At 38.0% G+C, this 18,337-nt stretch overlaps 1 protein-coding gene across 3 annotated transcripts in view; it reads right to left on the reverse strand.

The window, feature by feature from the left end:
* Positions 1–1,431: 1,431 nt before the first annotated feature.
* The window catches only part of krz (beta-arrestin protein kurtz), a 58,147-nt gene continuing 41,241 nt past the window's right edge, over positions 1,432–18,337 (reverse strand). The window contains exons 3-15 of one of the 3 annotated variants that reach the window (XM_074102395.1): positions 11,716–11,781; positions 11,111–11,206; positions 10,929–10,989; positions 10,045–10,187; positions 9,671–9,805; positions 9,328–9,419; positions 8,403–8,535; positions 8,157–8,317; positions 7,698–7,778; positions 6,344–6,487; positions 6,179–6,265; positions 4,916–5,038; positions 1,432–4,422 (exon numbers count right to left, since the gene is read on the reverse strand). In XM_074102395.1, coding sequence (XP_073958496.1) covers positions 4,335–4,422; positions 4,916–5,038; positions 6,179–6,265; positions 6,344–6,487; positions 7,698–7,778; positions 8,157–8,317; positions 8,403–8,535; positions 9,328–9,419; positions 9,671–9,805; positions 10,045–10,187; positions 10,929–10,989; positions 11,111–11,182 — 1,320 coding nt within the window. In that variant the 5' untranslated portion in view covers positions 11,183–11,206; positions 11,716–11,781 and the 3' untranslated portion in view covers positions 1,432–4,334. Of the gene's footprint in view, positions 4,423–4,915; positions 5,039–6,178; positions 6,266–6,343; positions 6,488–7,697; positions 7,779–8,156; positions 8,318–8,402; positions 8,536–9,327; positions 9,420–9,670; positions 9,806–10,044; positions 10,188–10,928; positions 10,990–11,110; positions 11,238–11,715; positions 11,782–18,337 lie in introns of all 3 variants that reach the window. The other 2 variants (XM_074102396.1, XM_074102397.1) reach the window with 2 other exon arrangements.

Raw genomic sequence — 18,337 nt, forward strand, 5'->3', positions numbered from 1 at the left:
TATTTTATACTTTTTTGATATTTCTGTGAAAATAGTAGATTAAAAGTATTATAACCCATATATTTAGAATGGGCTAGTTATTAGCTATCATTTGATACCCATATTGTTACAATACAAAATATTTTTTTTCATTCCTCCGCCATATTTTTTTTCGCAGACGCCATATTGAAATTTTATATAGCCTATGTCTCTCCGACAGTTATGACGAATCCAATGATACCTCATATGTTAAAATCCGTCTAGCCGTCTAGGCTGCAGCGAGGACCAAAGAAATGGACATACATACCCACATACATACATACATACATACATACGCTCGAAAAACATAACCCTCCTTCTGGCAGTCGGGTAAAAACTACTAGACACTGGCAAAATTGTCCTCCAATGGACAGGGCCATATTTTTACCTAACGATTCCTTATTTTCAAAAGATTACCACCCTTTTGAAAATAAGGAATCTTAGGTACCTAATGCATAATAAATAATAATAATATATATCACGGGACAATTCACACCAATTGACCTAGTCCCAAAGTAAGCTTAGCTTGTGTTATGGGTACTAAGCAACGGATAAATAAAATTATATAGATATAGATACATACTTAAATACATATTGAACACCCAAGACCCGAGAACAAACATTCGTATTTTTTATACAAATATCTGCCCCGACACGGGAATCGAACCCGGGACCTCAAGATTCGTAGTCAGGTTCTCTAACCACTAGGCCACCTGGTCGTCAAATGATTGTACTTTGACTAAATGAAAAGGCAAGAATAGTTACTTCATCATCATCCCAGCCTATATACGTCCCACTGCTGGGCACAGACAGACTTCCTCTCAGAATTAGAGGGCTTAATAAAGAAAAAAAATGTTGGTTGTTTTATTACTACGGTCCTCTACTGTGCGTTTTTCCAGAAATTTCCTGCCTCGCACAGCAAAACTCTGGAATGAACTATCGCCTGCGGTATTCCCGGACCGATATGACCTTCAAGTTTTCAAGAAAAGAGCGTACTCCTACCTATACCATAAAAAAAAGCGTGACAATACAATAATCTAGTAGTCCAATAGTCCAGCCAGGATCGTCTCCACAGGACAGAACTCTTCAACGGCTAATGGCATCGACTTGAAATTTGGTATGCAAATGTAGTTTGGGTGACAGACAATACAAGTACAGTCAACAAAAAGTACAGTCAGTAAAGAAAAACGTTTGTTTGTATGTATAAAATGATTAATTTTTACCAAAAACTTTTTTCAACATATATATTTGTGATGTTTACATGCGTCATTACACTTTATTCTCGCTCGCGCACTGCAGTGCCTGACGCGGTGAGGTGACGCTTGTGACGCCATGAATATCAATCTTTTTTGCAGGCAACTTCGATTTGTCTTGCAGTAGGTACAATGTGGTTGGGAATAAGTAAAACAGCCATTGTATTGGTTAAATATTTATTGAAAAAGTATACATCAAAAAGTTTTCGATGTAAAATTAAAAAATAATGTGGTAGTGCGATTTGCTAGTAGGTAATGTTTTTTGCAAAGGAATTCGTCTTTTATTCTGTCTCATAATTCAGGATGGAATTCAATCTTAGTGTAAAATACTTCACTTTCACAAATTTATATTGTAGCATATAAAATTAATCACATTTAAAAAGGTTAAATAATACTATGATTTATGGTAGTGAGTATATTTTACAGCCAAGTGGTATATTGAACTAGAAGTCATTTAGTTGAAATAATTATTCACATAATTGTAAAAGCTACTACTTAAATTTATCAATATTGCGGCATGACAACATCACAAACATAATGTGACTGCGCTTTTCAATTGGTTCCAATCCACTACAGATGGATAAAAAAAAAACATTAAAAGTAAGACAAGAATGCAAAACCTACGCTAAGGACAACATATACTTCAATAATTGGAGCAATAAAAGCCCTTTTTCAGAATATTTGCCTAAATATGGGATACGGAGCTACACTCTATTCTTTCAAGATAGACACCGTATAAACATTTAAAACATATCAGAGTATCTCTCGTATCCATTATACTTACATCAAAGTGGCTACTTGTACTTAGTATGATCGCCAAATAGGCCTCAATAGTTTTACCTTTTGGCTGTAAATCCACTTTACTCTTGCTATTTATACCTTTACGTATACAAAACCATTTTAATACTTACATTAGAATACATAAATAAAACAACTTTGTAGCAACAGAAAACATAACCAAGTAATAATGCATTGATAGTCTGTAAAATAATTATCATATTATGTTTAACCTGGGGAGTTATTTAAATTGAATGGGGGTATGGGGGTTTAGTAGCCTAAAAACGAACCAAACAACCCACCAACAGTTTGTTGCCAGCCCCTTATGAAAGAAAACCTAGTTTGTAGTGATTTTTGTATAATTTAGTGCAAAGTATCAAGCTCCTTTGTGCCTGGTAAAATGGCTTTAATTATCACTAGAGTTACTCTCGCTCTGTCTTTTCTGTTATTTAAGTCTATAAAAACCGAATTATATTTCAGTATTTTGCGTTCGTTACTTAAAACTCGAAAGGTACGGCCATATTAAAAACTGTGCATCATATAAAGCTTCAGTAACAAGAAAACATGCCACGTAATTTACACAACTATTTGTACAGCGAAACAAATGTACATTGACACAACAAATATAATTACTATAAGACTGTAGTGTATCTTTGTCGAGTTGTTTAGATGAGTCTAAGACAGTATATGTAATGTGAAATAATGAGCGAGTTGATTAAAATTAAGGGGCTGTGTTAACTGGCGGTTAGGTGTGATGCCGTCTCTATTTGTTTTGTTCGAATAGACGGAGACGGCATCACATTTAACCGTCAGTTAACACTTATCAATGGATGGTGAAACAGCCCCTAAATCTATTAAAATCAGCAATGCTTCTTCACATCTTAAACGCATTTTGTGTAGTTTGACAGCGACGTCTTAATCAAGAGCCCAATCCACCTGTTCATACTAGGTCTACCTGAAATACCTACCTGAAATATGCAGCCTTTGAAACTTAGTATGGTCTTCAAGGTTGCATTTTTCAACTGCTTCCCTGGCCTTTGTTGGTGAATGAAATATCAGACAAGTAAACACTGATTATTGATACCACAAAAAACTGTAGAGCCTTGTGCAAATTATGGATCAAGCATCTCTAATAATATTAATGTAAACGCGTGCGGACTATGTTAGAAACTAGCCATCATGATTTCAATAGATCACGTAGAACTATAGTTCTGAGTAACATAATCAGATTTACATAGACACATGGAAATCAAAAACAATAGATATGTATCTACTACTATAGTGTATCAGTTAAAGTGAACTGGACATTATAGTCAACAAATATTAAACATCTCTAATGATTCATTATAATCCATCTAAAGAATTTAAATTCTGTCTCGAAGGCCACAGGCAGAGAATTGTTTAGACCCCGTCGCGCCGGGCCTACCCTCGCGACTAGACTAGTACAGTTAACACCGACTACCTACGCGACTATAGCAAACCTGCGAGTGAGCGCACGCGACCACCGGCGTTGTTGAATTAAACGCTCTCTATGGTACCATTTATCGTTAGATCGGTTGTCCGGATGGATTGAAACTAATAGTGTCTCAAACATGAAAGTTAGACTATATTAAAGTCTAACTTTCAAACAGTCTGAACAACGGGTCGTAACGATCGAATTGTACTTACAAGTATATGAAGCTATTTAGATCTAAGACAGGAAACCCACTTCTCATTTGTGTTTCAGCCGCGTGCCCCGCTCGCGAGGGCAATAATCCCAGTATATTTCGTATTATTTTATTCCAACATCAACAATAGGAAATATTTACTTACAGCACTACGAACAGAAATTAAATTACATTACAGAGGTAAAAACTATTTTTAAACTATTAAATGCATATTACCAACATATTGTACTATTCAAATAAATCGATGGCCGATCACGCTATGGAAAAAAAACTTGTACTCGCATAATTTGATCAATAAAAAACTATTAAAATAAATTTTCAGATACAATATACATCGAATACGATATAAAATTCTCCATTACATTAGTTGAATTGTGAATAGTCAAATCCTCTCGATACATTATACACTGTACATTATACAGAGAATGTCCGGACAGATCGCCTCACAGCCGCGTCTCGTGTTACCATTAGGTCGTCCCGACCATTGAGTGTTAAACTTGCAGTGTTATTGCGCATAAATATTAGCAGGACGTTAACAGTGGTATGCGGTCACGTAGCAACAGCGTGGTGTAGCGTTGTGTGGCGTGTGGCGAGCGCGGCGTCGCGTGCACATGCGTGTTCAAGCGTCCGTGTCGGCGCCCTTCAGTCGCAGTCGCGCGAAATCCTCGAAGATAATATCGTCGTCTTGCTCTTGACCGTTCTCGTCGCTGGAGCCAAAAATACAATTTATTAGAAAGGTACTAAAATTAGAATTTAGGTGGGCTCACACAAACTTGGTGAATACCTGTGAGCGGCCGGCGAAGATGAGAAAAAGAGAGCAAGACGAAAGTCGCGGGATGATTTTGATGACTATATAAAGCAGCGCATTGCGCCAGACTGGGGTAATAAAGGTCTAGACTAGAGGGGAGGCCTAGAACAAAACATTCACAGTAGTTCCATGAATGAAACCGATAACATAACTAACGGGGATACACCTTAATGGAGACCGATTCTTCTGGCACCGGAGCCACTTTTGATAACCCCAACACAAAAGGACAGCACTGTCTCGATTGTCGACTCTGTGGTTAGGCTTAATTTTTTTTCCCTTCTCTTCTCTATGCTGTGAGCCCACGCTTAAAACGAGTGCCTGCTCATCTGCCACTTCAGCGAACAAATCGGCATTTTGTTGATTAAACAATAATAAAATGTTTAGGTACTCACGGCTGCGGATCGAGCTGTATAAGATCGTGGTCGATGTTCGGCGAGGGCTCGGCCAGTAGCCGCGGCGGCTCTTCCTCCGGCTTCGGGTGCATCAGGATGAACGGCAGCTCGGCGGATAAATCGCTGCAACAAAAACACCAGTCAGGAAACCATCAGGTAAATACAAATAATTTATTTCGGACTTCGAAACCATAGTGTTAGTAGTTACAAATTATAATCTTATCGCTATGATTAGTATTTATAATTAAAGATGCCTGGGCATAGGCATTACAGGCGCGTGTAGTTGCATTACATATCGTTGCAGCAGCGGTGAGTGCCAGCGGTGGGCTAGCATGCTCAGGATGCTATTCGTGCTGCCCAGACTGCGGTTGAGGAGAGACGCACATCGTTTCTTCATGACGGTAAAAAAGCAGGCCGTGTGCGCCTCCGCGAACATTGCCTACTCACTGCATTACCGTGGCAGCCCGAATAACATCCTAAACGCGTCATTATATTGGGCGCGCAACGCGCTGTAAGCCCGCTGAGTAAAGTTAATCCAGAGACCACACGTGTAGAATGTTACGCAAAAAGCCTTAAATAAAGTTAATTTGACATCCTTACTACAGCGTGCGAATCTGCTGGCCAACATGTTACAGCGAACGCACAGCGCGCCGCGTTCGCGCTCGATGTCCTCGACGTCCGACAGCGATTCGGTCACCCAGTGGCCCAGGTACTTATACTTATCAACTCTCTTTAAAGTGGTACCACAAAGTGTGACCGGCTCCTTTCGGTAGGTTTTATTACCAGCTTTAAATTGCAACAGTTCACTTTTAGAGGCATTGTACCTGAACCCGTGAGCCACCGCGTATGCCTCACAAGTGCGTAATATTTTTATTAACCCCCCTATCGAGGTAAAGGGCTTTTAAGTGCAACTATTATGCTCGTAGCTTAATCAATCCAGTGGCGCTAGACACAAGCATAAATGCTGTACGACGTGACTTGTAGAAGTATTGTATTGAGAAGTCTTGTTTAAACATACAAATCCCGGCAATATTTTTATCTTTTAGAAAAAGACCGGATTCAAATCAAGTTACATGGTAAGACCCTGCCGTAGGCACGATTTCGCTACCAGGCATTTGTATAAATAAACCCATGATATATATACATGTTTTTAGACATAATATGTCGGTCGATCAAAAAACAGAGTTCAGAGTTTTACGGTGGGATTTTAGGCTTAGTTTAATTATACAATAGTAGCTTAATTACTAAGAAAAGAAAACTTACCCTCCTAGAGGTCCCAGGCATAATTTGACCTTGACCTTGTACTGTACTATGATGCCCAGATTCTCCCGCTGAGCCGGATCCGCGATTCTAAAAAACACACAAAAATTTGTAGCTGCAACTATAAGTGAGAGAGGGGCAGCGTCAACAGATTGATATTACACTAACAGTGTGCTAGAAGCAAGATTGGTGTCTTCATGCTTGAGCTGTCCATCCAGAGCCAAACCCCACTTGTCTTTGTTGTTGGCCAACAGAGGCGTCAGCGTGAACACCTTACTGAGCGTGAAACCTGGACCAACAGGACAGCCTTCCCTGGAAAAGATAGCTTATAATTAGAAGTCATTTAATTTTTGTAACACTTGGCCAAGTGGAGATAAAGTCGACCTGTGTCTACTGAAACCTACACCTGGAATCTTTATTACCTATCTTATCCTTATCACACTTTTTGTCTGTCGATAGAAAGCATCGGTCCATGTCGAACTAACCAAATTGATCACACAAATTCTTCTGGTCTCGCCAGCACAAGTAGGGTAAACGAGTTTAAAAAATTTCTAGATTTATTTACTAAAACCGACAAGCTTCACAAGACCGCCTAGCTGTAATAAGGGTTTGGGTGGTAAACAAACAAAACCAATGTAGGTCTTAAATTATTGTCGGTTTGAATTAAAATATCTACTTATAAAATAATACCTGTTAAATCTTGAAAAACTTTTTATTTATTTATTTTTAATTTTAAGAAAATAAGAAATGACAAGAAGTAAAAATAAAAACTATCATCGACTTAAAAAAAACTTACATAAAATAAAAGTAAAACCTAACACTAAAAAAAAATACTTAAAGAACCCCTTAGGCAAAGGTCTTGAAGATGCTGGCAGCGTTTCCTCTTTAAATAGCTAAGCTAATTCTAATAATAATAATAAATAATACATACAAATGTAAATATTTTATTACTCTGTAACTAACTAGAGAATTATATGTAGAATTGTAGATACGTTTGATGGACTAAAGGCATTTAAAAACAACCTGCTACTTTGTAGTTGGTACAATGACAACTATCAAGTTCGTTCGGCCGTGTGGTATGATGCAAACGTAGCAGCTTTTACGTCTGTATTAGGTACGCTTTGCTTTCTATTAACTTTTCCTGCTATAAAAATGAATATAAGTAGTTAATCTCCATAAATGTTCTTTTGTGGTATCTGCAGTCTAAGAAAAGACAATCAATGAAATAAGAATAACTATTAGTCTATAAAGGAAGATATCTCACACCAAACCAGGGGGAAATACATATTTGTGCTACCTCTAAAAGCCCCTTTACTTTGGGATTTAAAATTAAACATTCTTGGACAGTGTAATTTTACGTTAACAAAATCAGAGGATATACAAGCTCTCAAACTGGATCACTAGTTTAAATGTTAGTGAATAAACTATAAAATATCAAAATAGTGATTTCAATAATGTATTTACAGTTTCAAAATAAAACCTTCTGTTGCACATGCAATGTAAAACGCAAACTCAAACTTACAGGGACTCAATTTTTAAGTTCTTATCTGACATCCCATAAAACGGGAATTTAAACTTTTTCTTCACCCTCGGTTTTGGTTGCCTGAATCAGAAATACAAGGTGTTCCATTAAACATTATGTTATTTGTATTTTAGCGATCCAAACAAAGTTTAGATCAAATTTAAGTCTCTAAGCAACGCTGCTGTAGCCAACGGGGTTGGAAAGCCTTAAGCAATAAGGCGCGTGACATATTTCAGTCAATTTTGAATATTATTTTTTAACAGATAGCGAGTTCTATTTGGTAAATTATGATTATCAGTCTTACGCCCAATATTCACGTCTTGTTAGCGCTATCAATTCAGACGAAGCGATCTTTCTTAGCTGTCTTTTGTTTGTTAGAGATATACGTGCCAAGAGTGTATAGTGAGCATAAAAGCCCCATACGTTTTAAAATATTCTAGAACATTCGAGTGCACTCACTCGCTCTCCGCTTCCGCAACGGTGCACTTGTACTGAGCGGTGGAGAAGAGGCAAATGTCCGCAAACTGACGCACCGACACTTTGATGCGTTTCACGGACCGGTTAGAATTGTTTGCTATGTGCACGTTTACTGCTATATTTTCGCCGTGATGGTATAACTCCTGGAAAAATATTACGACACCTGTCTTATTATAATACTCATGATTAATGCAAGAGTGAGATGCACAAATCAAAAGTCTGTGTTACCTTATCGAGTGACGCTTCTAAGTAAAGCTTGTTTGGGCTCATCATGAACTCTTTGGATACTTCAACCGACGGCTGCTCGCCTTGCTTGCTCGGTGCGTACATTATCTTCCTAATAGCTAGTCGTACTGAATTCCTGCAATATAAATAAAACCCAAATACACCATCTTCCCAATGATGAGGGGTAGGTATTATTAAAACCCAACCAAGCTTTTCTGCGATAACCTCGACTTAAAGCCACTTGTAGCATAGAAATAACCCGGGATAAGTAGTCTTACCAGAGTATTCCACTTGGCTAATGATATTGACTTAAGGGTGGCTTCATGCAACAGCGTAAATCAGTCATGACCCTGCATCTATCACTATCACTACATCTATCTTATCCTTTACATTTAAATACCCCCCCCCCCCCCACCTTCAGATTAAAGGAGCCGAAATTCTAAACCGGTTTCACGCCTTGCTATAATTTACAACAAAGGGACCGTCATATTTCAGCAGCACCGCCGTACGTTTAGGATAAATTGTAACGTATTCCCAAGGTTACAACAACAGAGGTCGAAGATCTGAGCGCCGTAAAGAAGGGCGCGCCTTCGTTCGGGCAAACGTTTGCATACAAATATTGTCTCAGAGCGTAATTTAACCTACGCAAGCTCTATTCTTTTTAGTATTAAAATAAGCCCATATTTACTCCTCTTCCCGAACAGCCTATGTTGATCAATCATGCAGAAAAAAGCGATTTTACAAGGGACATTGTTTATGCACGAGCTAAGAGCATTTCCCATAAGCTCGACTTCCTATATCAAGGTGAATTTATTTTAATCCACAAAGTACATTCCGCCTTTTGACAAATAATACAACTCTAGAAATTAAAACAGAAACATTACAACACAATATTTAGTTGTACTTCGGTTGCTCGACAAAATCTCACCTTTTATGCGGCTTATCATCCTGAGAGTCAGCAACGAAGGCTTTAAGCTCGTAATCGACGCCGCATGGCTTGCCGGTGTCGCCGGGCGCCGGCTGAAGATAAAATTAATAAACAATGTATTGATTTCAACATTTAAGTACAAAAGCAACAGAAATCACAGCGCGGATTTTTAAGTGCTTCTCTTATTTATTACACTAACAAAGCTGAAGCCTGGGAGGTTACTACGAAATTCGAAAATCGAAGTTCTTATCGTACCGTCCCTCTCACTTTCGTATCAAATAATATAATCGTCAGAGGGACGGCAAGATACGAAGTTCAAATTTTGCACTTCGTAGGGCCTGACCTGTAACGTGACAGAGGCAGGGCAGTGCGGCGGTAGCTCGAAGTAGAACGGGTGCGCAGCAGGACCCAGCTTACGGACCAAGCGCTCCTGAAGCCTCGTCAACGGCCGTTTCAGGGCGCCTGTCACCGGGTAAATCTGAAAAAAAAAAACGTCTACGCATGAAAAAAAATACTCTAAGGATAGCTGAAATTGCCACATTTTTTTGTTGGACATACAAAACAAATCAAGATCGTTTAATGGAATACATATACATTTTTGCGTGAATCCCACACCGGACCATGAGCAAAATTAAACAGCTTTATAAGCATAGAATCTTATAATTGTTTTTTTTAATAAGTCATTGAATATTGGAGTAGCTCACGTTTCCCAATTACCTGTTCCGCGGCAAGATACAAGTCCTTCCTGAAGGTGAGCCCGAGGACATCGAGGTCCTCGCGGCCATACCTGAAAGCTGCCAGTACATGCCCGAACACCTTCCTGTCCTTAACATACTCCGGATCGATAAGTACCACGCCGTCTGAAAATGTAATTTAATTATGAGTATGATTTTCTAAATAGATTAATTATTTAATACAATAAATATAAATGTGGTCGGAAGATTTCATATGAACTTGGCAGAGTAAGAAGCAGAAGGTTCTATTGGATAGTTTGAACATTCTAGAAATTGGGACCTGAAATGAGTGAGTTTATTAGCAAAGTCCAGCTCGTTGTCAATATATAAGTAATTCTTATTATCGGATGAACTCATAAAAGAAAAGGGTAAGTTATATACAGGTATTATGGCCCAAGAACCCGCGAGAGCCAGACCTTCGTTGAGTTGTAAAAGCTGAAAGTTTATCTGTGTATGTTCCCATCACAGTTAAGGGTGAAGCCAGACGAGCGTGATTTGTTGAGTTGTTTCGCGTATTTTCGGTCGCATAATTTCAACTGCATTCGTTTAATACAAAAGTCCAGTTTGTGGAGATAGTTCTTAGCTAAGTTTCATTAAAATCAAAATCACTTTTGAAATAATGAACTTTGAAATAAGAATGTTGCGATTTTTCAATTTTTAGTTAGGTTCTTGTAGTGATCTTTTTATTTAATATTTATTGATATACATTTGACAAGTAATAATTAATTATTATAAATTAACAACAACTACAATTATAATTAAAACAACTATATTTATCGAATTTGATACACAAATAATTTTTCAGCTTTTAAAACATAACGAAGGGTTGGTTCTCGCGGGCTCCTGCTGTATTATATGGAAACATACCAATCGGGTCTACATGTGAGATGTGGTCTACGAAGTCTCTCTTTCCTAAGTATACTGTTATCTGAAAAGGAAACAGAATCATCCATTTAACTAAATACTATCATGCTGTTTTGGTTTCAACGAAAGATTATTATCGGAGAGGGACAAGGATACTTTTAAAGGGATACTAAAAGGTTGGTTACCTTGCCATTTGGAGAGCTTTTTTTGAAGACCCTCGTAGCCTGCCGCTGTTTGTTGCTGCCGGCGTCGTCCATTCTGCCACCGCGCCCTCCGCAACACTAGTCATCAACAAAGTTCCGACTTTAGATTCTGAGAATAATAATCGACACTAAGGGGCTGCTTCACCAATTTCACCATCCATTGATTAGTCTTAACTGACGGTTATAATGTGATGCCGTCTCCGTCTATTCGAACAAAACAAATAGAGACGGCATCACATTTAACCATCAGTTAAGACTAATCAATAGATGGTGAAACAGCCCCTAATGATCAAATCATAATTACCTACATGTACTTAAAAATTACTCAAACGTTGTAGGGCAACACAACACAGCGTCCTAAAGCAGCGCTTCCACCAATAATGAGCGAGGATAGAAACGCTTCATTTACCCATCCTCGCACAGCACATCTCTGGTGGAAACAGCTGAGCAGAATGAGGATGTGTTAATGAAGCGTTTTCTATTGGTTGATGAAAAACACATTCCTCGGAACACATCCTCGCTCATTATTGGTGGAAACGCAGCTTAAATATAGATGACACCTATTTGTTGGATAGTAGGTAACTTACGTGGACCCTCGCGTGGCTCCAGGGTGCGCGCCACCGCTACAAACTAATGCTGCGCTGCCCGCCGCCCTGAAACAATAGAAAAAAAACCATGTTATTTTTTCATTTCATTTAACGCATTTTCAAGAAACCTTCACTCGTGCGCTAGTTAGGTTTCGTTTCCACCAGAGATGTGCAAAGGAGGATGCGTGGCGAGGAATATTGTGTTTCTCGTGAACCAATAGAAACGCTTCATGAGAAACACATTCCTCGCAACGTATCCTCGCACATCTTTGGTGGAAAAGCAGCCTTAACACATCATAACAAAGAAAACTGACCCGGAATTGAGAGAGCAGGTTTTAAATATCCTATCAAGCACAGATCAAAAACATTAGGTATCTTAAGACTCTATAGGTTTCTTCAAATGATAGTAACCAAGAAAAAAATTACGCGAGGTATTCAAGGAATTTAAATAACAATGATTATGTAAACCCTTTCTTCGAGCTTATTCTCAAGCCTGTATAACAAAGTCGTCTACAAAACGAATCGGCAAACGACAAACATAAAGATCTGACACCTATGTCAGGAATGTTCGCGATAATAATCTCGTATCCCAATCGGATGCCGGGTACGCCGAGCTTCACTGATTGCGTTAAGGGAGCGGCGCGGCGGAGGTTGCATTCCATATTCACGTGCTCGGGTAGGTAACCATTTTATGCTGATATGTTGTGTGATGTGAATCCGTCATCAAAGTTTATAATTTTGTGAACATGCTCCGTTTTCTATTATAATAAGATGTGAAGTAAATTATACACTACTACCAAAGACAAGAGGGAAGTGTTCCCAAAAATCGGAACACTGACTTTTATTCCACAGACTTGGATAAAAGAAAATATGATTCTTTTATCCGAGTCTGTGGAATAAATATTATTAGGTAAGTAATAGTAACAGTGCCCAGTCACAACCGCAGGTGACCTAACGTAATTCTAGAACTTGTAGGTAAACGACACGTGCCCTAGATTGCTTTAGTTGGTGGTTGGGTCAGAATTCTCTGGTGACTGGCGTTAATAATACATACTGATAAAATAATGTTGTTAGAAATGTAAAGCCAAAGAACATTTAATTTACCAACGTTCAAAATTGCTTTTCCGTGTAGCTTCCTCACTGAAATAACTGAAAAGCAAATTAGGCAAACAGGTCAGCTTGACTTTTCTCCTGCATATTTAATATCGTCGCATGAACTCTCAAACACGAAACTTTTTAAAAATCAGAGAGCGAACTCCAATGGACAGACGATTTTATTAATTTTAATACTTTGCTGTGAGTATTTTAGTTATCATGGTATCATTGGTTAAAGAAGTTTGTCTGTAAAAGGAGGAGGCTTAGTATGATAATGCGTCAGTGAAACCATTGTAAACCACCGTTCACTGGGGTTAAAAAGCTTTAACATTTTGTATAAGCCATTTTTCATACCTTGCCACTTTTATTCAAACCTATATGTAATTTATCGTGAGGGTGATAATGGCTAGTAAAATTTCTGTGTGAAATTGAGAATATGCGGAAATTAGTCAGTCATTTATTACTAGGTACGGGAAAAAAACGCATACATTTTATAGAACAGAGCGTAAACAAAAACAGCGCGTAGGTATACCTGTTTGCTTTGATAACAGGGAGCTAGGAAATTCATTTCAAACATCCATCTTGACTTCAAAGCTTCGAGATGAATTGTCTTCCTGTACTGACAACAACTTCAATTACCTTGTTCTTGTTTTGGACAAAACATTGACAAAGATATTATGTTTGTGTTTTTGTTACTTAATTATGCAATAACAGCTCAACGCATTGGATGAAATTTAGCAAACAGATGGATACATTTTATACCGGAAAATTGCATAGTTCTCGCGGGATAGCGATAAGTGAATTCTTCGAGAACCGCTAGTATAATTGAGTATAAGTAAAAATATACATTTACTTCTAGAAGTGAAGTAAGTAAGTACTCATTTTAATTTCTGAAAAGGTAGCTCAAACTTTAATGGCTAAAAAGTTTCTTAAGCTGATTTTCTTCTAATTGAAAAGATAGCATCATAATAACGCCTTGATTACTTGAGAAGTTGGAACGTTTCTCATTTACTCGACCAACCATTTTCGAGCAAAACTTTCTTGTTGAAGTTGATTCATCTATCATCTGGTGAAACTCAAAGGGAAGAGAGCTTTCTGAATATCAAATTGTACGAAGTTGGAGCATAATAAGTAATAACCTAACCTAACGAAGAGCATGATGTTATTTATAGTCACTTCTTACCTACTTGGACGTGTAGTTAGCAAAAAGGATCCAACAATTAACAATTCAATTTTGATTTTGGTTCGTTTCAGTAGCAACAAAAGCTAAGTTAAAGAATCACATGACTGACAGTGCTTTGGATCCTTTTTGTTAAAATACGTCCACTGGCAAACGGAAAACTTTCTTCGACGGTAAATAATAATGACATAATAAATTCAAATCATTTGCTCGGAAGTTTCGATATGTTTACTCTGTAAAAGTGTAAACTCTCTAAATATTAAAGTTTTAATACGAAATGAAGATGGATCTACGAGTACGACTTATTTATCTGAAACCGAGGACCCGGCGAGGCCGACCCGATTACTCGAGTGCTAAGTTATGACAGCTCCACCCGCAAATAGTTTCCGGCTTGTTTTCACACGCATTTTCCATTAGCAAATAAGTTTTTATAATCTTAATGTTGATTGTGTTTAATCAATCAATCCGTTTATAAATGAATAGGTAACATTAATTTAATATTGAATGGGAAAGAATGACTTTGGTCCAGGCGTTGCTACGTTAACAATGTTTTTCTGTAATATAAATAACACTCAACGTTTCGCTCAACCGTGACTAATGTATTAGCACAAGAAGCAATTTTCTTTTATTGTAGTTCTCACGTAAACAATAAAGCGTAATGAAAATTTGATAGCCAATATTAAAACACTTAATACCATCTATCATGAACATCCATTATTATCCATCTCAATATGGCAATGACCTCGGCGTGGGTCCTTCCTAGATATTATTCTTCGAAGAGTGTCTCCATCCATCACAGTCGGGGGGGACGGAACAGGTATGAGGCTTTACAGGAGGTGCCTCGAGCCCTCTTGGGGTGTTTACAATAAACAACGCTTCCTCTCGTGCCGAAACAAAGCCTCTCCATCACCGGGGCTCCGTAACCGGCGCGTAATTACCTACTCCAATAGCCGATATCAATACCGCAAGAAGTGATGGACCACCCCCTAGCTCTAGTTTATGTCAATATTGATTCTTAGATGGAGGAAGCCTACAATAACGTGATATTAACTTTCTGAAATAACATTTATATTAACCTCGATGGGCTTCGATTTTCGTTGTTATCCCTTGATTGAATTCGTCGAGGTTCGCAAGTCATCGTTATAAGTGGGGATGGCTCGATGCTCTCGATAAACTTTCATGGCAGAGAGATAAAAACGTTCCAGCAATTGATTGATTTAGGCAATAAAAATAGACACGCGAGCCTAACCGCCTAACGAAATTTTGCGGTATCGTTATGAGCATACGAAAAGCACATTACATATCCCATTAAAATATAAATGATGGAAAGTGTAGTTCCAAGTTATTACCTAACCCTAAATTTAAATTTTATTTATTTGAAAAGGCCAACTTTGACAGTAAATTATTTATTTATAGGCCAAGTAATGGAGGAAATCACGAGACAAATTTCAATCTTTTAAAATCTAGACCTGGAAAAGTTTCTACGGCTGCAAGCTGCAACAGACAAGGCGAAATCTTTTCAATATCTTAATGGTTGCTGCGATTATTAGTGTTTTCTGTAAAGCTTTTAAAAGCTAGCGCTTTGCAGGTGCGAGATTTTTTCCTACTTTTAATGACTGTGGCACAAAGCGGAGACATAATTTACGTTAGAAAAGGCTTACGAGTACGAAAGCAAAGGGGCAAAGGGCACGTGTTGTGCCAGCAAGTAAGGCAGGTCTATTGAGGCAGTGAAGTAGGTGCGAGGGCCTCGAGCCGGCGGTAACGAGCACGTTGCCGCGATCACGTGTCTGCGCTCGCCAACTGAGCATTTGCTTAGTCGTGTAACACTAAAAAAACCGGCCAAGAGCGTGTCGGACACGCCCAAAATAGGGTTCCGTAGCCATTAGGAAAAAATTAAGTAATATTTTTCTAAGGATTTCGTATTTTATACGGAATCTTCCAAGTTTAGGTATATTCCTTGAAAGTTTAATATACTTACTGCCATCCTGATTTTTTTCAAATTTTTCAACCCACCGGTTTATATTTGGGGGGGGGAGCTCGATTTTCTTGAAAATTTGCTCTTTAAAGTTGAATATTTCGCAAACAAATCACTGAATCTAAAAATCGTCTCAGCAAACCCCTAATGCTTTTAAAAGACACCTATCCAACGATACCCCACACTATAGGGTTGGATAAGAGGTACCCTAAAAAAACTTAAAAAAAAAATAAAATTGTACCATTTTGTCGGCATAGTTTATATATTATATATCCGTGCAATATTACAGCTTTCTAGCATTGATAGTCCCTGAGCAAAGCCGCGGACGGACGGACGGACGGACAGACAGAGACAGACAGACAGACAGACAGACATAGCGAAACTATAAGGGTTCCGTTTTTGCCATTTTGGCTCCGGAACCCTAAAAACGATGACTGACCTTTGCCTATATGCAAATTTAGCCCTCGCTTTGTTATTTATCTTTCTTAGCAGTTATTTTCTTTCATTCTATCAGACAAAGGTCTAGTTTTCTATACTTTATGTTCGTAAATAACAATTTGCGGTCGCTTGAGTTCAAGAAAAGCAGTAAATATGTTAGTTTTTCCAAGTGCATGTACCGGTCGTTGAAATAATATTATTTCTTGTTTCAGAAAAATCAATGTAAGTATCTGGTAACAAAGTAGGTACAGTTATAAAGTAATATACCTATATCTTCTGAACTGTTTTAATCTTCCACGTATTTACATAGTTTATCATGCTAACTTTACAGCTACAACGTAATCGTTAGCATTTATTCCTAACGTTCAAATAATGTAAACAATACAGAAATAAACAAGTTATAACTTGATAGATAATGATTATTGTAAAACAAATGTCGTAGTTTTAGGTCTTACTTATTAACCGTTGAACTTGCGTGTAGCCCAGACCCAGCTTAACACGTTTAGTGATCATCCTAAAACACTTAGCCGAAGCACTTTATCAACCTAGATCACGACGCCTCACTCATTAAGGCAACTTCACCGCCTCGGCCGGTTTGCACACTTAGGCATCATAGTACCAATATTTCATACAATGCAAAAAGCAAGCCTGTTTTATTGTTGCCAAGTTTTATGAATATTCAACAGAAGTCGACGTTTTTAAACTGTCTGGGAATTTATATGTAAGAACATGAGTATTTATTTATATTCTTATATTATAATTGGCCGAAAGAGATACACGATAAATGTTGGTGCATTAATTGTGACTTGTTGCTAATTCTAACATTAGGTCATGTGCAAAATATGTAGCCTATCCTAAAAAGTTGATTGATTAGATTGGCGCGTATTTGCCGTTACTTTGGCGAAAGTTAATTCCATATCAATAAACTACGATCACGATATTTCCTTGTTTTGCTTCGTTTTAGTAGCAGAGATAACTCGATTCCCTCCCAAGTCACAGAATACTTGTAATAGTACAACCCAAGTGCAGAAGTGTCTCTCTGTCTGTCGGATGTCGACAACAGGTCACGAGCTGCAAGACGTTCTGACGCTGCAGCTGCAACGGACATAGCACGTGCATTGGGAATGGAGCGGAAACTAGGGCACAATTAGGAGCACTGCAGGTAAATTTTATGCTATCTAGTTAGTTACGCTCACTCGGTTTCCATTGCGAGTGCTGACGTGATCACAGTACAAACGAGCAGACATATCACTTGGCCATGATATTCTCAGGTGGGTCAGAGAAAATACAATAAGTATTTACTTAGTTATTTTTTTCAGCAATATTATCTACCGAAACTTCCCCACGTTATTTGCATACTTACTGGAATAGCCTTCAAACGAAACAGCTCAATATTTCAATGGCAGACTAAGATAAAGTACTGTCCATAGATCTATAACGTGCGGGAATTTTTCTCTCTTTCATCATTGAGCGATCCAAAGTATACAAATCGATGAATACCGTGGAAGCTAAAATTACTTATATGAATTTACTCAAAATTAACTTCCGCTTCGAAACAAGAATTATTAAACGCTTTAAGTACGTATAATTTAAATGTATTTGATTATGCGCAAAGAGAGCTTGTGAAAAGCGTGATAGAAATTTAATTAAAGAATTTCGCCCGTCAATTACATATAAAATCATTAGCATTATTTGACTTGACAAGTACTATTTGATGAGTCTTAAAAGAAAACAAACGAAAGCGTAGCCATCGTGAAGAGGCCACCGTGTAAGTACCGAAGGGATGGCTTCGAAGCGAGGGTGTTTTTCAACGTTCAGAATAAGAGGATTCAATTATTGGAGGTCTTTCATTCTGTTTTTATTTTGACCACATAAATAATCATGAAATATCAAGTGAATAGTTATTTAAACTGTTTTGTTCCGCTTTTTTCAAA

Source organism: Choristoneura fumiferana, chromosome 18 (genome assembly GCF_025370935.1).
Source record: "Choristoneura fumiferana chromosome 18, NRCan_CFum_1, whole genome shotgun sequence".
In the NCBI taxonomy this organism is placed as follows: Eukaryota; Metazoa; Arthropoda; class Insecta; order Lepidoptera; family Tortricidae; genus Choristoneura; species Choristoneura fumiferana.